The following is a 22,581-nucleotide window of genomic DNA, read 5'->3' as shown; positions in this document are numbered from 1 at the left end:
ATGTGCTCAATGAAGTTGTTTGCCTTATTGGCTTTGGACTGTACATGAGCTTAATCTTCCAACGTTTTCTCGACCTCAAAATGCCCAACGACCTGATTATAGTGTGCTTCCCAAATCATCTTGGAACACTTGCTTGAAGGAACACAAAGGTGTCCTAGGTGGCATAACAAGGCATCTTGGAGGTGAAAATCTGGAACTTGCTGCTCCTCCAAGAGCGTCTGGTATGTGTGGCCGAATTCTGGGTCGCTTTTGTAGAGAAGTGGCCAATCAGAAGTATCATGCCCATAAGAGTTGAGCATGGTGGTTAACGCCATGATCGGTGGTCAGCTGAGGCAGTTTGCAACATTATTGGTTTTTCCCTTCTTATACTTGATATTCAAATAGAACTGTTGCAGGTATGTGGACCACTTCTAATGGCAATCATTCTACGACTTCCATTGCATCTATATGAACTATAGGGGTCGGTGGTCTGTGTGGATGACCATTTCCTTCCCCAGAATGTAATGCTTCCATTTTCGGTAGGCCTGCACAATGAAATACATCTCTTTGTAATAAGTGGGATAATTCTGGACTATGTCTGAAAGTGTCTCACTGTGTTATGCCACTAGATGCCCCTGTTGAGTAAGGACTACCCCAATAGCATAGTCAGAGACATCTGTCTCGAACTCAAATGGTTGTTGCAAGTCTGGTAATGTGAGCACTGGTGCAAAGCATAGGCAATGTTTCAACTCTAAGAATTCCTTCTGTTGAGATTAATAACAAAATAATTTTGCTTTCACTCCTCCCTTGGTGACTTGACTCAAGGGCCAAGTGATATGAGAGAATCCCAACACGAACCTGTGATATAAATCAGCAAGACCCAAAAAGCTACGAAGCTCTGTCAGATTTGTTGGGGTTGGCCAATCCCAAATGATTTGGATCTTTGCAGGATCCACATGCAACCCCCGTTCATCAATAATGTATCCCAGATACTTAACCTGGGTCTTGCCAGAAGTGCATTTCTCCAAATTGGCACACAGCTTGTGTTGTCGAAGTGTTTGGAGAACCTGTCGGATGTGATGGAGGTGCTCTTCCTAATTATGGCTAAAGATTAGGATGTCATCCGAGTATACCACTACAAATGAGTTAGTGAATGGCAGCAAGATGTCATCCATCAATCTCATGAAGGTTACAGGAGCATTCGTCAAACCAAAAGGCATAACCAACCATTCGAAAAGACCCTCCTTGGATTTGAAGGCAGTCTTCCACACATCAGAGGGTTCAGTTGGTACCTGGTGATATCCGAACTTCAAGTCGATCTTGTTGAACTATTTTACCCCCTTGAGTTGGTCCAGAAGGTCATCAATCCATGAGATCGAGTACCTATTTCGGACAATGATCTTGTTCAATGCCCGATAGCCAATACAGAGTCTCCAAGTCCCATCCTTATTTTGTACCAACACGATCGGGCTCCCATAGGGCAATGAACATGGCTGGATGTGATCTTTCTATAGCAGTTCTTGAATCTGCTTCTTAATTTCTTCGTTCTCCAAAATGGAGTGGCAATAGATTGGTCCATTCAGAAATGGCGTACCTGGGGTCATCTCAATGGAATGCTTGACCTAACGGTGCAGAGACACCCTGTGGAAGAGGTGAAGATGTCCTCGTACTCCTTCACGACCTTGTCCATCTGTTTTTGTTGTGCAGAGGGGCCCTGTCTGTAGGTCATGGCCACCATCTTCTTCTTTCCCTGAAGGCGTATCATTAGGAAAACAAATTTCCCAGTTTTGGAAATGAGCTTACTGCATTGTTTTGCAGTAACAAAAGAGATGGCAGTAAGTGTTGCTACCATTGGTATCCTGTACAACTTATTTCCCAAAGTAACAATAACAACACAAGGCCTTGACTCATACACATCATGTCGGCTCCACAAGTATGGTTGGCCTAATAATACATCACAAACATCAAGGGGAGCAATGTCACATAATAACTCATCCGTGAGGGGCATGATTCTGTATGGAAGGCGACATTGCTGGCTCACACGAAGATCTCGTTGTTGCTGAAGCCACACGATGGTGTATGGTTGTGGGTGTGTTGTGGTCAGTAAGCCAAGCCGCTTCAAGACCTTTTCCGAAATGAGGTTCTTTGGCTCCTACTGTCAACAATGAACTGTAGCGGGGAACCCTTTACCCACATCTGGGAGTGGAAGAGGCGCTCCTCCTCCTCTGGATCTTCGAGTTCCTCCTTCTGGATCTTTGTGGTGGAAATGGTGGCATTTCAGTCCGCATCAATAATCTTCTTCCCTTTATCATTTCCCTTGTCAGGTTTTGAATCAAAGTCAGAACATGCATTTGATTCTGAAGCCTTCAACTCGACCACCAATGACTGCTTGGCTCGACACTTACTTGTGTTGTGAGTGGAGCTCTTATGGAACTCACACCACTTTCCCGTGTCCTTCTTCGGCTTTGCAGTGTTATTATTTTCTCGTGGCTTTAGCGGGTTGTCCTTTGTCCTGCGATTTGGGGGCACCTTTCCCTTGCTTCAGATTCATAGATCCAAAGTCTCTCTTCTTTTGTTTAAACTTTTGCTCGATCTTGACAACATATCGGTATGTCGTTTCGAGCGAGGAGATGTCCAGGAACTCCATTTCATCCTGGAGGTACCTATGTAGGCAGCTGCGATACTTGAGTGCCAAATGTTTCTCAAAATCCTTGATACCCAACTTCGTGCGAAGGGTATGAAAAACATTGGTAAACTCTAGCACATCTTGGTCCCTTCCCTGTTGCAGCGTTGTCCACTTTATGTATTTATCGTCATAGCTCCCGATAGGGTAGTACTGCTCCTTGATGGCACCCCAGAATGAGTTCCAAGTGGATGCAACTGAAAATAGTGAGGTCTTACTTTAATCCTTCTGCTCACAGTAGGTTTCCCACCAGTCCTAGACGTTGGGGGCGATTTTGAGAAGAGTAGATGTAATCTTTTCTCAGTTGGAAAAATCATGAAAAGAAAAATATTCTTCTAGCAGATTTAATGGAGGTGCTCTTCCTAATTATGGCTAAAGATTAGGATGTCATCCGAGTATACCACTACAAATGAGTTAGTGAATGGCAGCAAGATGTCATCCATCAATCTCATGAAGGTTACAGGAGCATTCGTCAAACCAAAAGGCATAACCAACCATTCGAAAAGACCCTCCTTGGATTTGAAGGCAGTCTTCCACACATCAGAGGGTTCAGTTGGTACCTGGTGATATCCGAACTTCAAGTCGATCTTGTTGAACTATTTTACCCCCTTGAGTTGGTCTAGAAGGTCATCAATCCATGGGATCGAGTACCTATTTCGGACAATGATCTTGTTCAATGCCCGATAGTCAATACAGAGTCTCCAAGTCCCATCCTTATTTTGTACCAACACGATCGGGCTCCCATAGGGCAATGAACATGGCTGGATGTGATCTTTCTATAGCAGTTCTTGAATCTGCTTCTTAATTTCGTCGTTCTCCAAAATGGAGTGGCAATAGATTGGTCCATTCAGAAATGGCGTACCTGGGGTCATCTCAATGGAATGCTTGACCTAACGGTGCAGAGACACCCCTGTGGAAGAGGTGAAGATGTCCTCGTACTCCTTCACGACCTTGTCCATCTGTTTTTGTTGTGCAGAGGGGCCCTGTCTGTAGGTCGTGGCCACCATCTTCTTCTTTCCCTGAAGGCGTATCATTAGGAAAACAAATTTCCCAATTTTGGAAATGATCTTACTGCATTGTTTTGCAGTAACAAAAGAGATGGCAGTAAGTGTTGCTACCATTGGTATCCTGTACAACTTATTTCCCAAAGTAACAATAACAACACAAGGCCTTGACTCATACACATCATGTCGGCTCCACAAGTATGGTTGGCCTAATAATACATCACAAACATCAAGGGGAGCAATGTCACATAATAACTCATCCGTGAGGGGCATGATTTTGTATGGAAGGCGACATTGCTGGCTCACACGAAGATCTCGTTGTTGGTGAAGCCACACGATGGTGTATGGTTGTGGGTGTGTTGTGGTCAGTAAGCCAAGCCGCTTCAAGACCTTTTCCGAAATGAGGTTCTTTGGCTCCTACTGTCAACAATGAACTGTAGCGGGGAACCCTTTACCCACATCTGGGAGTGGGAGAGGCGCTCTTCCTCCTCTGGATCTTCGAGTTCCTCCTTCTGGATCTTTGTGGTGGATATGGTGGCATTTCAGTCCGCATCAATAATCTTCTTCCCTTTATCATTTCCCTTGTCAGGTTTTGAATCAAAGTCAGAACATGCATTTGATTCTGAAGCCTTCAACTCGACCACCAGTGACTGCTTGGCTCGACACTTACTTGTGTTGTGAGTGGAGCTCTTATGGAACTCACACCACTTTCCCATGTCCTTCTTCGGCTTTGCAGTGTTATTATTTTCTCGTGGCTTTAGCGGGTTGTCCTTTGTCCTGCGATTTGGGGGCACCTTTCCCTTGCTTCAGATTCATAGATCCAAAGTCTCTCTTCTTTTGTTTAAACTTTTGCTCGATCTTGACAACATATCGGTATGCCGTTTCGAGCGAGGAGATGTCCAGGAACTCCATTTCATCCTGGAGGTACCTATGTAGGAAGCTGCAATACTTGAGTGCCAAATGTTTCTCAAAATCCTTGATACCCAACTTCGTGCGAAGGGTATGAAAAACATTGGTAAACTCTAGCACATCTTGGTCCCTTCCCTGTTGCAGCGTTTTCCACTTTATGTATTTATCATCATAGCTCCCGATAGGGTAGTACTGCTCCTTGATGGCACCCCAGAATGAGTTCCAAGTGGATGCGGCTGAAAATAGTGAGGTCTTACTTTAATCCTTCTGCTCACAATAGGTTTCCCACCAGTCTTAGACGTTGGGGGTGATTTTGAGAAGAGTAGATGTAATCTTTTCTCAGTTGGAAAAATCATGAAAAGAAAAATATTCTTCTAGCAGATTTAACCATTTATCTACAGCATCTGCATCTTTTTGGCCCTCAAATATGGGAATGTCAAAGTTTACTTGTACCTTAAAAGGAGTGGAGCCTCTAAAGTGGCTAGTGGATGTGGATGCACCGCCGGTGGGCAATCGTTGAAGGATCTAGGCAAAGTTATCCATCATCGCATTCCTTTTTTTCTCGAGGGCCTCCTCGAGCAATATTTTGATAAGATCTCCTGCCCCCTCGTCTTTCTTTTCTTCCCCCATGGGTGGCCGTTAGGGTTTGTGAGGCTAATCTTGCAAAGGTTCAACCAGATCGAGCCCTGACTCCTTATATCTTGACTTCGTTGTGGACATGCAAATAAAAATAGAGAAATAGCAGATTGCTCTGATACCGCTGATCCATTTTAAACATGAACATAACAAATTATAGATATAACCATAAATACAAAGATGCAATAGAAATAACACTTCATTTCATTAATATCAAATTTTGAAATATGCTTACAAACAGAATGGAAATAAGACTAGCTTGGGTGATGGTAGCTTATCTCTAAGAAGAGATGTGGTTGCTACATGCCTCTGAATTGTGTTACAATGAGGCTTAAAGGCCTATTTATTATTGAGAAACAATGGAAAACCCTAAACATCCAAAAGCATAACCTTAGGAGATGAGGTACCAAACTATGGCCCCCGTTTGGGTAAATTGGTACATCAACTTCCTGAGGTTGTAACTTTGGCATATGATCTTCGTTTGATGCGCACAATACCTTGTTAGAAATATCTATTCGGGACTACAACTTTTGAATGATTGATGTGGGTTCAAATTTTTATTGGTCCTATTTTTCCCAAAAACATCGTTTAGGGCATCAAAACGACTCCGTAAGTTCAGGACCCAAAAAACTGTCAAAAAAAATAAATTGTGCTACAAATAAGGAAACTGAAACAAACAATGGCGGGGTCCAAGTGGAATAGGCAGGTGGCCACCAATATCTATAAGTTTTAACCCCATACAGAAATTACCTACATACGAATTCTAAAACACATAAAATAAACAATGCGAGAGCATAACACATAAAACACATATACACAAAGATTTTCCCCTGGATCCCAAAACCGGGACTACCAGCTTGATTTTTCATTATTTTCCTTTCAATGTTACAATACATATTTATACATGTCGAAGCATCCAATACCATGGACAAAAAACCATTGCGTCCAAAACCATGGACCGAAAACCATCGCATCTAAAACCATGTGCGAAAAGCATGCACAAAACGATAGGTGGGTCCGCCCAACCTAGATAGGGTCCAAAACCAAAGGACCCCATAGAGTGGGGTTACCTGCACCCCTCAAACCCACTATGACTCCCCCCACTACACAATCGGCGCAACAAAGGGGCGGCTCTGCCCCCCTTCTAACCACCCGGTTAACTATGTGGGCTAGTCGTGGAAAGAATATAACACAACCCAACATTCTCCCACTTGTTGCTTTCTTTCCACAAGGGGCCACAAGAGAGCTAAGTCATTTATCCAGCCCTGCAATGCCCATTGTTTCTCTACACCAAGAGAACTTCTTAGAGCTCACAGATTTTGTCAATGCAACTGCAGTATTCTTCAAAGTGTCCACCTTTACCAGCAACACCTTTTAGTCTTCTATCATATCCCTCATAAAGTGATACTGAACATCAATGTGCTTTGTCTTTGAATGGTAAGCAGGGTTCTTTGCCAAGAAAATTTCACTTTGGCTGTCACAGTCTATCCTTATAGCTCCCTGTACTAACCCCATACTTGAACACAATCTTTGCAAGCAAACTACTTCCTTGCTTGCATGAGTGGCTGCCATGTATTCTGCCTCTGTAGTTGATAGTGCCACTACAGATTGTTTCCTACTCATCCAACTAACTACACCTCCAAATAGGTTAAACACATACCCACTTGTAGATCTTCTCTAATCCAGATCTCTAACCCAGTCCGCATCAACAAAGCCACAGATATCCAAAACTCTATCCAATCCTAGTCTTCCTTAGTAACACAAACCATAATCACTAGTGCCATGCAAATACCTAAAAACCCGCTGGTTTTGACATAAACCTGCTCAATAATCCCACTACATGTGCAATGTCTGGTCTAGTACAAACCATCGCATACATCAGGCTACCGACTGCACTTGCATGTGGAACACGGGACATGTCCTCTTCCTCTTCTTGTGTCTTGGGACACTATTCAGCAGATAACTTCACACCTACAAGAATAGGAACCTTCACTGGTTTACTATCTTGCCTATTAAATCTCTATAGTATTGTCTCGACATACTTCTTCTAGTTTAATCCGAGCTTCCTCTTTACCCGATCTCTTTTAATTTCCATGCCCAAAATATAGTTTGCAGCACCAAGATCTTTCATGTCGAATTTGGAGGACAATTGGGTCTTCAAATCCTAGATAATTTCTTTGTCATTTCCAACCAACAACATATCATCCACATACAAGACGAGATAAATAACACGGTCACCAATTAATTTAAAATACACACAGTGATCTGCTTTGCTTCTGGTGAAACCAAATCCCCATATAAATGTATCAAATTTCTGATACCACATCCTTGGTGACTGTTTTAACCCATACAGAGACTTCTTTAACTTGCATACCATTTCTTTCTTACCTTCACCACAAAACCTTCAGGTTTCTTCATGTAGATCTCCTCTTCCAGATCCCCGTGAAGAAATGTTGTCTTCACATCCATATGTTCTACCTCAAAATCAAAAGTAGTAGCAATAGATAAAAGTAATCTAATAGAAGTTACCTTGGCAATAGGAGAAAAAATATCACCAAAATCAATTCTCGGCACTTGGGAATAACCTTTTGCTACTAACCGAGCTTTGTATTTCTCCACCTTTCCTTCTGCATTTGTCTTCTTCTTGAACACTCTTTTGCTGTCAATGGGTTTCCTTCTAGCCGGCAACTCCACCAGATCCCAAGCCTCATTTTTGTGCAAAGATTCCATTTCATCAACCATGGCCTCTTTCCAGAGTTTTCCATTCTCTGAGTCTATTGCTTCCTTATCATCATCAGTAATAGATAAAGCAAAATTTGAACAGAAAGTAGATGGACTATACCTTTCGAGTTGCCTTCTATCTCGAACTGTTGTTCTCACACCCAGAGTTTATGGCTCTTCATCTTCTGATTCCTAGGACTGGACTTCGTGACCCACTGAATTAGATAGAGTTCCCCACTAATAATCTCTCAGAGTTGCTATTGAACAAACCAAACATAATTACAGTTTCTTTTTTTTTGGAGGTGGCTTGCTAAGGAGGGAAGAGATCTTGTAGGAATTTTTTTGCTTCAACATGACCCCATTCTCATGAAACCATTATAGAGATTCCCATCCAAATAGAATCCCCTAGAAGTGGACTTAAAAATTCCCAAGCACCTTCACAGAATGCATGATGAGGAGAGAATTCCAACAAATCTCTTCCTTCAGTAGCCTAAGAAGAGGAGATTCCATGCGCCTACATAACACAATGTGTTCGTCCCCAAGGAGGTGTCTCATAATTAATCTGAACACTAAACAAAAGAGTTAATTTCCAACTCCATGAGTGTAGTATTAACTTGAATGCCCGCCCCCTACTACCAATTACGATTTTCCTTGGTGTGAAATCTCGAGGTGACATGCTTACTTTGCAACCTGGTACACCTCCTATTCAATTTCTTTGGTCCGTTCGTATCCTCTTCCATGTTCATCAACGTCCCTTGCTCACACAAATTAATTGTCGATCACGCAGAGTATAGAAACTGAGTGTGGTTTCTTGTGCTTTGGATTGATAGGAATGATGACTTAATGGGGTATGTTGGTACCTCCCTTAGGTGTGTAGGCTGGTGGGAAGGAGAAAACACACCTCCCCACCTTTTGCATCCCTACCACTCCATATGGGGACTTTATAAAGCTAATTGTTAATCTTAATCCCACTATGTAGAAAAGGAGATGGAGGGACAAGAAAATACCCACTATTAAGTTTCCATTTGTAAATGGCCATATACTAAGGTAAAAAAGTAAGAGGAAATGTAATATTTAATAAGATAAATATATTGCAACCATTTTTGTATGCTCATAATTACATTCCCATAAGCTAGGGAGTGTAAATATACCATTTTTTTGTTTTCTATGGATAAATTTAAGGTAAGTCTTTACGAAATATTGGAGTGTAAATGTACCATTTTCTTTTTTATTTATTTATTTTCTATGGATAAATTTAAGGTAAGTGTTCATGAAATATTGGAATGACTAAGCAAACACTAAATTTAAAGATTAAGATATGTGAAAAAAAAACTACCGTGTCTTCTTATTCCTTGGTGAGAGAGGGAATGAGCTAACCCAAACAAGTCATAATCTAGAGCGTCAAATTTAAAGATTAAGATATATGAAAAACCAATATGTCTTCTTATTCTTTAGCAAAAGAAATAATAAGCTAACCTAAACAAGTCATAATCGAGAGTTTAATTGCTTGTTCCATGACTAGGTTTAACAACCCTCTGAAAAACTAGTATGTCTTCTTAAGAAAGAGTGAGCTAGGTTAGACAAGTCACAATCAAGAATTTAATTGATTGCTCCATGACTAGGTTTAACAACCTTGATTCTTACCTAACACATAATAAACAAAACAAAATAATGAAAGACAGTGTCATTGGATATATAATTTATTCAAAATCTATTGTTGGCAATGCACAATAATATTTAAATATCAATAATTGGATATGGAATTATTCAAAATTTATTTTTGGCAAAGTATATGGGAAACCACCTAGTTAACTGTGCATGATAATATTCAGATATTAATCATGTAGGTAGTAACAATGGAAGGGCCAACCATTGGACTCTAAAATTGTGGTTGCATGATGATAAAACCTTGTTGATGGAGACGATAGGTCTTGAACTAATTAGAGGCATAAACTAACAATTATAAGAAAAAGAACATGTTAATAGAAAATTTTAATTTCTTTAATATTGGGGTGAAGGACATGCTGACAAAAACTCAAGCATTCTAATAAAAGCTTTGATGTCCACAACTATAGTGGGAGTAGATGCATAGCCAAAAGGTACATGGAAGTGAGCATGATGCCAATAAGTCTAAGTCCCATTACAAATTAGAAATAAAAGGTGCAAAACTAGTTAGAAATATTTATGGCAACATAAACTTAAAATTTTATAAATTTAGCATTTTACAATTATACCAATTAAAATTAACATGATGTTTTTAGAACACTCTAGAATAGGAATAACGTGATGTTTTAGAACATGCTAGTATAGGGTTTAGTGGACAATCATATATATGTATATATAAAGAATAAAAAGAGTAAAGATAATTAAGTATATGAAGGAAACCCTAATCGAGAATAAAAAAGAATAAAAAATAAAGATAAGAAGAAAACCCTAATCGGGAATAAAAAGAGTAAAGATATTTAAGTATAAGAAGAAAACCCTAATGATATAAATAGAAAGAGTAGGGAGGAAGAGGAAGGAGAAGCAACTCTTTATGATTCTCCAGAGAAAGACGCAGAGGTTGATGAGGGAGAGCTTGATGATGTTCTTAGAACAATGCCCAACTCGCAAAAAGAGTAGTTGTATAGATGCATTATTTCTCCTAACATTCAAGGCCGAGAAAAGAATATATGAGGGACTGCTAGAACAACTCCTCCTCTGCAGGTTGAAGGTAAGTTATTGAGAAGAAATTGATCTGTAGAGTAACATATGTATATTGTGATTGTGATTTGGATTTAGATTTTAGCCTGACGATTGAAAAAAGAAAAATGTAAATAAAAAGCATTGTAATGAACTTTAGATCTACACATTCTTAGCTCAGATCAGATCTATGCGTTAGTAGATCAATATATATATTAGTCGATTTTAGAGAAACCGAATCACTGAGTCCGGTTTGAACAATCAACCAAGACACAACGTACAAAGTCAATCAGTTGGGTTGCCAAAAACAAAGCAATAGACGAAGCACAATCTTCCATCATAAGTTGGGTTTTGAAAAGCCAATCTTCCATACGCGAAGCACAATCTTCCATAAGTTGGGTTTTGAAAAGCCAATCTTCCATACGCGTTTCTCTTTTTCTACCCACCAATTTCACTTTTTCAAGTTACGGCCACGGAATTTTAATATGAAGCGCAGCATATAGTTTTAATATTCATACCTATTGTGTATCCATTCAAATGCATTTAGAAAAAAATGCTTTCCACTGAACAAATTAAGCAAATACAGTTCATTACATGTATTTTCTAAAATGATCCAGTATTGAAAGTTCATCTGGCGGAAGATTGTCGCCCAGAATCTATTCCAGATTTCGGATGTCTGAACAAAATTCTTGAATTTCAGTCACAGGGCGTTAGAAATGAGTTCATATGCTCGCCGAAAGTAGGTAGGTTCATTTAAATAGATCAGTCATTTCTTTACTGGTATCTCAGTTTAAGTCATTTTTGTGTACAAATTTCAATGGGTTTTTGACTCTCGATCCCCGTTTCAGGCGTTTGAAATGGAAAACAGAGGCTCTAGAGCAGAGTGCATCCCATGCAGGCCCGTATGGCGATTCCAGCGCAAGGGAACGAAGAGGCAGGAAGCAGCGGATGGATAACGGAGATAAGATAAAGATAAGATACAAGTAAAATGTGTTCAGGAAATACAGAAGAGAAACAAAAATTGTTCCACCCTGTAACTGGAAAGGCCGCCCTAGATGACGGTTTGGCCACTTCATTCACACCAACTAGCCAGGGCAGGCTTCATGCTCCAGGACAAAATGACAATCTTCTTTCAAAACATGACGGATTAGTGTCAACTGGTGAAATAGTGTTGCTTCCAGAGATGGTTGTTCAAATTTCAGATGAAAGCACAGAAAATACTGCTGCCAAGCCTTCAGAAACAGGTTTCGGACCCAGCGAATGGCAGGTTACCAAACAGAGTATGGCGCCATCGGTAAGCGATCAGGCCGGATGCGATGGCTATTTGAATTCTTTTCTTTTCTTTTTCCCGAGTGGTGTGGTTTCGTAAAGGATGGATAACGGAGATAAGATACCGAGAATCGAGAATCTGGAGCGACAGCAGGGTCAAAGGATAAGGTGTATTTTTAGCGTTCAATACGGCGTACGCTTGAGCTGCTCTGTAAAGAAACTTAGGTCATAATGGATAAATTATGTCTCCTTTTTATTTACACCAATAAAATGGTTGTTTACTGTAGTATTATGTCCAAAAATCTACCGGCTATGTATTCCCCTCTCTGCGGGAAGTTACAGTGTACCTATATTCTGGTGAGAAACCAAAACAGAAGTTTAGGTGGCTGGGAAGCCAGAAATATGAAGCATCTGCTGCTCCACTGTCAACAAATTCATTGATTTGCAAGACTCCTGATTAAAATTCTAGTCCCCAAAGAGTGCCGGAATTGGAATATGTGAATTCTCTTACCAAATCAAAACAACAACGTCCTGCTTCAGGTGAACGTTGGATATTCTTGTGTTTTCTGCAATCTTAAAGAACTTTTTTTTTTGGCTTCAGCTTATGGCTTGCTACTTCTTACATGTGTAGATGCTGCGTATCAATATATATTAGTATTTAGGATTATCTTGACAAGATGTTCATGTTTAAAGAAAGATGCTTGTTTAAGAGTTCTGAAACTAGGCTGAAAATTGAGCACTTTGCATGGAGAGATTTTGAATTTAGTCCACCGACTGGATTTTGGTTATTAATAAAAGCAGTGCAATTCAATTCAAGACTGAGAAATTATAATTAATCCTTCTTGACATTAGGGTTCTGGGACGACTCTTCACATTTTGGTTTGAGCTGCAAAATTATAATTAATCCTTCTTGACTTGACCAAGGAATCGCCTATAATAAGGAATTGCGTAATACTTGTAAAGAGACTTTCAATAATTGAATTTAGCAACTGTTAATTTAGACTTGCAGAAAGCTCTCACATGGCAGGGATCAATAATCTCCAATTCACGATGAGGAGTTGTCGATGAAACGGATGAGATGTGTTCCCATGGCTTTCTTTTGATCAAGCACAACCTCAGCTTAATAACGAGCAGTAGAACTGTTAATAACGAGCAGTAGAACTGTTGGTGGGGCCACAAAGTCCGTGGAGGTTTCATAGTCTTCGTAACTGATAATTACTTTTAATGATATTCATTCACTTGTATTTACCTCTGTCATTACCTCTGTCATTAAGTAATTACACAGAAGATCTTTAATAGTAAAACAATGGAATCATAAATAGAACCAAACGAAAATATAAGATTTTTACTATGGAAAAACCATTTAGGGAAAACGCGAAAACCTTTTTCTATAGAGAAACTGTTCAAGTAAACAGAAATACATCTAAGTCAAACAAAAGTCAAACTTACAGCCCTGGTCACACTTAGTTAAACTGCCTACTAGACAAGACGATCTGCTGCTCAACAAATTCGACCTTCTTCTACTCTCAGGAAAGGCTCGGTTTTGTTGCCCAGGGAAGCTCATAAACTCTACCACAAATTCGTTCTTTTATTTGCCTCAGATTTATCTTCTTTTCTGGCCTCATATTTGACTTCTTCTCAGCCTCATATGCGACTTCTTTTTTGCCTCAGATTTGACTTTTCAAGTTCGAGTTACTTACTTAAGGAGAAGGACGAAATGGTGTATATATAGTGTCTTGAGAGGCAGAATGGGTGCCTCTAGAAGCTTGGCCAACTTGTCTTGTAGGAGGGCCAATCAGGCCATTTTCGTGTGAAAAATTCTAACTAGAAATCTAACTGCAATGATTGATATTATTTCTTCTACTTATTAATTCAGAAATAAGTTATTCACAGTGTTTCTACAACAAATATCCAAATAAATTCCACTGCAACCTTCACAATTCAAATACGCAGAAAGTAAATGTAAAGAAAAATACTAGCACAAGTACATATATGAATGTTGTTGCTCCTTTCTCCTTTAAGGTTCCTCTAACACCTCCAAGTGTCAAATCATCGAAACTACTCATGGATTCACACCCACTAGCTTGGGTGCAAAGCCCAAATCTTGGGTTCCAAGCCCACAATGCCCTATTATGGAGCTCAACCTCCAAACCTCAAACCCTATGGCTTGGAGTGCCTCCCAAGCTACCAAAAATCAACACTCCCTCTTAGCAAGGGATGTACTTCCAAGACTAGGAAGTAGCTCATCATCATCACCACTGTTATTAAAACTCGCCCGACTCCTCATGCCCACAATTGCATCAATCCATGTAGCATTCTTCTCCTGAAATGTCTTCCATTCTCTCCATGATTCCTTCTTGGCAACTCTAGGAGCACCCTTGCTCCCACTGACCACACACTCTTCTTGGCTTGCAAAGACTCCCTCTGAACCTGCAAGCTCCCTCTAAAATTCGACTCCCTCTGAGCTTCTAGAACATGGACCTTCTTCTCTGGAACTTGTACCTTCTCTTGTAAAGCCTGCAACCAACCCTGGAATTTGATGTCTTGTAAGACGTATTTTGGGTTTCAAGACGTATTTGACGGCAAGCTAAAAATTTAACCCGTCAGATATGATGTCTCTTTTATATCTGCAATGCGTCAAAATGACGTCTGATTTCAAATTTAAACCGTCAAAAATTATAATACCAATACCATTTGAGTTATTTTCCACTTAGCATAAGTTTAAATACAAGTAACTCTCAATCTCTCCAGCCTGCCCATATTAAATCCACAACTCCGCCATAAAGCATAATTGCATTAAATATTTATCACTGGGAATTCAAGTTTCCAACAATTGTTCTGCACTCTCAAGCTCTATAACTGGGAATACTCATAAAAATTTTGGTAAAATATTTTTATTTTTGGACACTGAATGCAATTGACTTTTATCTATACAATTCACGTTAATTTGTTGTATAATGCAATGTCGAATAACACCCATAATCACTTCTAGTTAGAGTTTGCGTGTTTATAACTAAATTGGTTAAGGGTTCAAACTTTGTACAATCCTAATAACCAAATTGTTGTCTCAACTAAAAACATTGAATAATCTTTTAAAAAGACTCCATATGATTATAAGTTTTTTAAATGATTATTATATAATAATATGATTGATTGCATATATCAAATTCCAAATTTGATATGTTATTTATTTATGTGAACTTGTCATGTGCATTTTGAAACTTTACATATTCAAATTTAAATGGATTGAGATAGCATTCATGCTAATAGTATTGAATCCACACAAAATTTTAAATTTATTGACATAAGCGTATCTATGCACTTCACACTTCCTCAAGAGTTGAGAGGCCATCCTGATCCCACTGGCATGCCCAACCAGGGTTTAAAATGTCTATAGTTTACATCGTTTCTATCAGTGCAGTAAAGCACTGAAGTATTTTGAGGTGTTTTTGACTTGCTGAAGTATTTTGAGGTGTTTTTGACTTGTTAAAGAAATGCTAGGACTTACTCCCAATGTGATTGTTGAGGTTGTATGTTTGATTGAGGCGGCTAGTTTTATGAATGTACATGGTTTGAGGTTAATAAAAATTTAGTTGTTTCAGTGAGTGGTATGCACTTGAGGTTGGAGACTTTTCTTATTTTAAAAAAAATGAAAATGCTATTGTGTATTTTATAAAATAATTTAATTGTACTTTTGGTGGACTTTTAAAAATAATTTAATTGTGTTTTTTAGGTTTAATATTGATTTAATTAGTTATAATATATTTTGGGTTGTTTTATAAATTAATTGTTTTAATGATTGAATGAAATTGAAGTTCAATTTAATATAATTAGGCCGATAGGCCTTCCTATGAAACAGACTTTCGTCGTTCACTTCAATTTCAGGTTGACATCTGGCATCCATATTCGGCGGACTTCTGTTTATTCTCAGTGCCGAGAACTTCTGGGTTTCCGTCCGTTTGGTAGCATCTGTCGTGATTTCTGTTTATTCCTGCTTTCTCTGACTCCGAGCTCACATCTCTACACCGCCTTTGACCTCCAATCCAGATAGACCAAACCGTTAGATTCACCGCCTCCTCCAACTGTTGGAGGCTTCCATTACAACAATCTCGCAGCATTTACAAACTTTGTAGCGGCTCCTTCAACTGACAGTGGCAATGAGACCACAAATAACCAACACAGGACTCGATGTGAATTTTAATGCAGGTACAGCTCTCTGTTTCCCAGGTTCCCAGGTTCTCAGAATTCCTCTGTTCTGTTTAAATTGCAGGTTAGTGCTCTCGAAAATGGGTAGGCTGAAAAAGAGCGCTCCAAGGTACAGATTAGCATCACTTGAGGTTTTATGGTGCATTTCAGTCCTCAAGAATACAGTGGCTCCAATGAAGGCAACAATCAGAATCTGCAAAGAGAAATGGTTCCAGTAAGATATCCTTTAACCTTGTGCTGATGATCCTTATCTAAGATTAACATTTTGAAATAACGCATCAGTTATCTCAAATCAGACAAAATTATAGTCTGAAGCATCTCACCTGTACAGTTTTAAAGATATAAACAAAGGAATTCCGCTTGACAAGAAGCCATTCTTTTGCAAAACAGGCCTTGAAGATCTCTATTTTTGGGACAAGATTCCTATTGAACACCAACGCTGCTCTGTGACCTCTGTTCTTAGCATACGGGACTAGCATATGTTGAATGCCAGTGCTCTGATGCCTGATGGGGTGATTGCAGCTTATTTCATTGTATCAAACAGCATGATTAAACACAGATTCTGCCAATTCTTGGTAATAAAACCAATGTCACTTCTCTTAGTCTAGATTTCCATCCTTTGTGATGATGGCTCACGCTTATTTGGGCTCACCATTTCTCAAACTTGGTGTTACCTGCTTTAAAATGCCACGATTGACCCTGCATCTATCTTTCATATCAACATATTCGAGCTCCATCAAAATATGCTTTTGTCCTTCGATAGCTTCTGTCACAAGCAGCATGATTAAAGTTTAAACACGCCTTCTGCTAATTCCTGGCAATAATGTGAAGGTTCCTTCTGTTAATCCAGATTGCCATCCTCTGCAATGATGGTTGGCACTTATTGGGCTCATCATTTCTCAAACTTGGAGTTACCTGCGTTAAAATGCCATGATTGAGTCCTGTGTTATCTTTGGATGTCAACCTATCTGAGCTCCATCAAAGTAGCCTCAGGCCATTGATAGCCCATGTTGCTCTACATTGGATCTCAAGACCCAAAGACTTGATTTTTATAAGTTATTAAGGAAATTCTTTTCTAATTGTTCCTTTTTCATTGTGTAGTTATCCTGACCTATGATGAATGCCAGTGCTCTGATTCTTTTGTTGTACTTGTTGTAAATGGAGCATCTGGATAATATATTTTTCTTGTCTTCCATTTCTTTGACCTTAACATAATCTTTCTTATGCCTTAAAGCTTTCCATGTCTCTTTGAGGGTTATTCATCTTGATATGTTCATCTTGATGTGTGCAGAGCCGGGAGCATCTTGCTTTATGTTGGACAGGATAAGTTTCATCGCAATATATCTCATACCTTGGATTATGTTGTTGATCAGTCCGAGTTCACAGTCCAAAGCCTAAGAAATGTGTCAGGGTATCTTGACCTTGCAAAAACTACGGGCGTAGACCAAGTGTTCCTTCCTGTAAGTGACCAACAAAACATTGATGATTTGAATAGAAAGTTGAATAGGGCAGCAAATGATCTGGAGTCCAGAACCAAAGACAATTCTCGGACAATAAGGGATGTACTGGAGAATGTGTAAGCATCTCTGGAACAACATCTTTAACTTGCATGTCAGAGTTACTCATCTGAGAAGTTGTGCTGCTGGATTAATTAATCCAGTTTTGTCTTTGTTTTATTACTTGCATTAAGCTAATAAGCTGTGATTTTCCTGAGCCAGGCGATTTACCTTAATTGTGGTGGCTGCAGCAATGCTGGTTCTGGCATTTCTTGGACTTTGTATGATTTACTACCTGTTTCTAATACCCAAATGCACCATAAGATTGGGACTTCAATTTTATGTCTGAGCATTTGCGCTTATTGAACTTTAAATCTGTTTTCCTTATTATTATTTTTTACTTAATTTTTTGAACTAATCTGATCCCTGTGATTGTTGGTTGGCAGTATTTTCTATTCTTGGACTCAAGACTCTGGTTTACTTGTAAGTTCTATATGTAGAAAAACTTGTTTTTTCCACGAGTATAAAAAATGCATGAAGATATGGTTTGATAAATTAAACCATTAAACATTGCCCTGTTGATTATCTGTTTCTGCTTTGTTTCTCAGTTTGGTACTTGGTGCATGGTTTCTTGTGGCGGGAACATTTATTCTTTGTGGAGTGTTCGTTTTATTAAACAGGTAAGTTGGTTTTATCTCTAAACCCCCGCGGTATTCGTGTCCAAAATATAAGGTGGTCAGCACTTCCAGTAACACATTTGGATTGTCATTGTCAAATACTTGGTTGATATTTTTCCCTTCAAAATAAAAGCCTGCAATGATGTTTTTTCTTGCAAAAAGAAAAACAACAATTAAATTAAAAAGGTTACATTTGATGGATTATTTTTTTGTTCTGCAAAGTTTACCACTATTAAATCTTTGCCTCTTGATATTTTGTTGACATCCAAATAGGCCTTCAGGGTGAAAAAAACCTCCCTTGAAATGTCAATTCTGCTGCTACAATGAATGGTCATTAATATTTTTAATCAATTGAGAATACCATGAGTGAGATATTTACATTCATTAAGAACTAAATATATGAAAGGGTTCTACATTCATTCATTAGCAGCACTTGCTAATGAAACCTTATCAATTAGTATTACCTGAAAGAAATTAGTTATAGACACCAATGCAATTTGATCAGCCCTTATAATTGGGTTGGATCTCGTTCAAAATGATGAAAGACTTATCCAAAAGGTAGGAAAGGCATATACAAAATACGCATGAATTCTCCCATGAATCTTCCCTTATGTGCCAAAAGGGGAAATATGGAAGAAATTTCCTTTTTGTTCTCTTAGATAACAGTGTGAGATTCTTAGTCTAGGTTCCTCTCTATAGGTTCATTGAGCATGATTTTGATCTAGCTTCCTAGTATTTCTCTTGATCCTTCTTAGATGTAACCTGTAACCATGGGATATTGGCGAGGTAATGTAAGTCTAATGTACGATTAGAATTAGAAAGCACCGATTTGATGAAAGAAATAAATATTTTGAAATTTTATAACCTGAATACCTCTTGTAGGAAGTCTGTGGTGCCTGCCTTTTCTTTCAGGACATTTGAAACCACAGCTTTCAAAAAATTCCAGCACATTCTCCCTAGGTCCATGGTAGACAATCTGCCCCTCTGATAAGAGTATTATGTCATCAAAGAAATCAAATGTTTCTGGTGCTGGCTGCAACAGAGACATGAGAATTGTTGCATCCATGAGATGGGTAAACTGCTGTAGGCATTTAACTATTTGATACATGGTCGAGCTGTCAAGTCCTGTCGAGATCTCGTCCATGAAGAGAGTCTTGGTAGGTCCAACAATCATCTCCCCTGATACGTTCTCTAATAACATAATTATATCTAGACTATGTGATTAGTTATATTTTTCTTGTTCTGGCACTGTTTTGGTAGCCTGAGGTATTTATCTATATATTTTTCCAAGCAAAACCTAATATGAACCTGAGGAAAGCTTTGTCACATTTTGGATGGCATTCTTGATAAACCCATCAACATAAACTAGTACACCTGATCAAAAAGCCTTTAATCCAGCACCTGCTATCACAAAAAAGCTTTAATTGACAATGTCCATGGAATTAGATGAATTGAATGGAAAATGTGGACAAATTGTTGAAAAAACATCTGGATGCTGTCACATGATTTGCAGGTCAGTAAACTGGTAAAATGCATTTTGTTGAATATTATTTTTGATAATACCCCATTCATCTTTGATAAAGATAACTGGTTCCAAGTCTGAAAATTAGATTGTCTAATGATAGCTGTAGGTTATGATATCTATACTGTGTGCATATGGATGCCTAAGTATTTTCAGTTGAAAAGCAAAGCTACATACTAATTGTCCATGGTTTAACAAAGATGTTTCTTCAAATGTATCTAGCTTACGGCCATGACAGATCAAAATTAAAGAGAATTTCTTTTGCTTTGCATGATCATCATCTGTAAATACTTCTTCGTGCTCCCAATCATCTCGTGCAAGTTAATTGACCATTCTCAGAGAAAACCAACCACTATTTCGTATTGGGTAGTTAGGTATAGTCTAGAGTTGGGCCCCAAGTTAATTGACCTATCTCTTGCCTTATTTGGAATGTTTGGAATCGGTGCCACGTATTCCTGAATTTGTAAATAATTTTCCTGTTTCACCTGGAAACGGAACTCAGTTGGCAACGGTCTCAATTCGAAGAGGGCAAGGTTATTCCACCATAGAGTCATGGAATTTTAAACGACTGGAATATGTTTCCGAGCAGTGTAACTGAAACTTCTAATTCTCAGTTGCATTAATTTAATACTCAATGCCTTGGGATTAGTAATATTGCCCAACATTTTCCCATTACAAGAACAAACATCTCATTCTCGCAGTCAGTTCCACCTGCTGCTAACTTCGGTATTTTTGAAATGTATCACGGACTCTCGTCAAGCGTATTCTTGGGTTTCAATGATCATATACAGACTTATAGCAACATTAATTATACGAGGGAACTTATTAAGCTGAGTGATGACAATATGAAATATGCGAGGTAACTAAATCGGGGGAACGCTGATTTGCATAACGTGGCCTGTGAGAAGGAAAAATTGGAAAAGACGCTGCAAGAAAGGGAGGACTGTCTACAAAAAGCGGTAGATGCCTTAAAGAAAGTAACTGAAGAAAAGAAAAAGGCAGAAGAGAAAAACGCTGACATATCAAAAACATTTGTAGAAAGGGGTAGGGCTTTGAAACAGGTGAAACTGGAGAAGAACTTAGCAATAAAACAGAGAGAAAACATTATTTGTTCTTTGCGAGGAACTGTCTAAGTTCTGCAAGAAAAGTTAGGAAGCTTTGAGAAGAAAGAGAGAGAAAAATATTTGTCAAGATGGAAGCTGAGAAAGAAACGGCTCAAGTTCAATCTACTTTGACAACTATCACTGAACTGAAACGAGAAGAAAACTGTATTCTCTCTTTCCTCAGTTGTTTCTTCAAGAGTGAAGCGACCAGCTTCCGTCAAGACTAGTAGTCTTTTGTTAGTTTGATGTTTATGTCTTGTTATCAGAAATCATATAAATTATCTTTTTTCCTTGCATCAAAATGTTTTATTCATTTTATAAGAGCTTTCAAATGTCCAAAGACTGACAATTGAAAACTGAAAATGCAGCTCTCTTGCTTGTGGACACATGTTTGGCATGTCTTGTATTAGAAAGTGGCTTCAGCGACATGTGAATAACATTGGCAAGGTAAGATTATTCAACCTCGCAATTGTTGATTTCCATGGTCTTGATGTTAAGTGAGCTGGTAAGGCTATGAACTTTTTCAAAAAGATTAAGTTTCTATGTTTTTGTTGCAACCAAATCTTGGGAATTGTAATTTTCTATTTCTGTAAATGTGTAGTGTCCGCAATGCAATAACAAAGCTGAGCTGGATGGCATCAGAATTCTTTATGCCCCAGTTATAGCTGTCACTGCTCAACAATAGTGGCAGATCAGTCGTCTTTGTTGCAATACCCACAGTTTCTAGTAGTGTCCACAATGCAATAACAAGGCTGAGCTGGATGACATCAGAATTCTTTATGCCCCAGTTATAGCTGTCACTGCTCAACAATAGTGGCAGATCAGTCGTCTTTGTTGCAATACCCACAGTTTCTATCATCAAGAGACAGCTGAAGATAATTTTTTAAAGGCATTAGAAGGCTACTCCCTCCCCAATTCCCATAAATATTTGTTTGGTGAAGGGTAAAGGCTCTGACAGAAAGGAAACCTTGCGAAATTCTACGGCTCTTTTAATTTTTGTAATGCACCTGAACATCATCTGCTTTCTAATTTTGTATCAGTAACACGATGCTTATCAAAGAAGCACAAAGCATTAGAATAAAAGAACAAAAAGTTAAACAGACAAAAGCTAATTACAAATCTGGATCATTTCCGCCTTACCTGGGGAAATTGTTACCAAATTTTGTTGATTTTAAAAAGATCTACCCTTTTCAATGAAGGATGTAATAGTCTTAGGTTCTTGGTATGGATCTGCATGCTCTGTACTATTAAGCATCGACAAACATCTTCTAATGTGAAATGCTGTAATAGTCTTAGGTTCTTTGTGTGGACCCGCATTTTTTGTATTAATAATCATAAACAAACATCTTCAATGTGAATATTAATAATGGACAAACATTTTCTAATGTGAAATGCTTGAACTAGGGAAATAAAACTTTATCTTGTTAAAGATATATTTGAAGCAGAAGCAGTAGTGCAAATGATATCATGAGAAACAAGCATGTGGAGGTTAAAGAGATTTGAAGCAGAAGCACTATTGCAAATGATATCATGAGAAACATGCATGTGCAAGTGAGTAAAGTTCTTCATCAAAGCAACATGAGCATTTGAAAGTAGGAGTTGTTAAATGTTCTATGTTTTTGTCTTCTCTTTTTTTGATATATTTTTTGAATGGGATGCATCCAAGCATTGAAATTTCAGAAGTTGGGCTTATT

The 22,581-nt window shown here is 38.6% G+C and overlaps 1 protein-coding gene across 2 annotated transcripts; it reads left to right on the top strand.

Annotated features, from left to right (window-relative positions):
* The first annotated feature begins 11,026 nt into the window (after positions 1-11,026).
* LOC149257358 (uncharacterized) lies at positions 11,027-22,212 on the top strand. Of its 2 annotated transcripts, XM_089414102.1 has the most exons (9): positions 11,027-11,357; positions 11,463-12,423; positions 16,154-16,303; positions 17,381-17,665; positions 17,808-17,866; positions 18,032-18,068; positions 18,194-18,265; positions 21,256-21,334; positions 21,489-22,212. In XM_089414102.1, the coding sequence occupies exons 3-9, from the start codon at positions 16,170-16,172 to the stop codon at positions 21,570-21,572; spliced, it is 750 nt and encodes a 249-aa protein (XP_089270228.1). In that variant the 5' UTR covers positions 11,027-11,357; positions 11,463-12,423; positions 16,154-16,169; the 3' UTR covers positions 21,573-22,212. The 2 variants fall into 2 exon arrangements, with proteins under 2 accessions (XP_089270228.1, XP_089270227.1); XM_089414101.1 differs by lacking the exons at positions 11,027-11,357; positions 11,463-12,423 and having other exon boundaries at positions 15,729-16,303.
* The last annotated feature ends 369 nt before the right edge of the window (positions 22,213-22,581 follow it).

Source organism: Pinus tabuliformis, chromosome 6, assembly GCF_031772625.1.
Source record: "Pinus tabuliformis cultivar Carrire ecotype Pingquan chromosome 6, CPIR1, whole genome shotgun sequence".
Lineage (NCBI taxonomy): Eukaryota > Viridiplantae > Streptophyta > Pinopsida > Pinales > Pinaceae > Pinus > Pinus tabuliformis.
Note: the sequence above shows the minus strand (reverse complement) of the source record. Positions and strands in the feature narration are given on the sequence as shown.

Excerpts from the sequence above, each read along its gene's own strand:
- LOC149257358 (XM_089414101.1), top strand. The coding sequence starts at position 16,041 with ATGAGACCACAAATAACCAACACAGGACTCGATGTGAATTTTAATGCA. Across the intron at positions 17,867-18,031 it reads TCTGGCATTTCTTGGACTTT|TATTTTCTATTCTTGGACTC; the intron begins GTATGATTTACT and ends GTTGGTTGGCAG. Across the intron at positions 18,069-18,193 it reads CTCAAGACTCTGGTTTACTT|TTTGGTACTTGGTGCATGGT; the intron begins GTAAGTTCTATA and ends TTTGTTTCTCAG.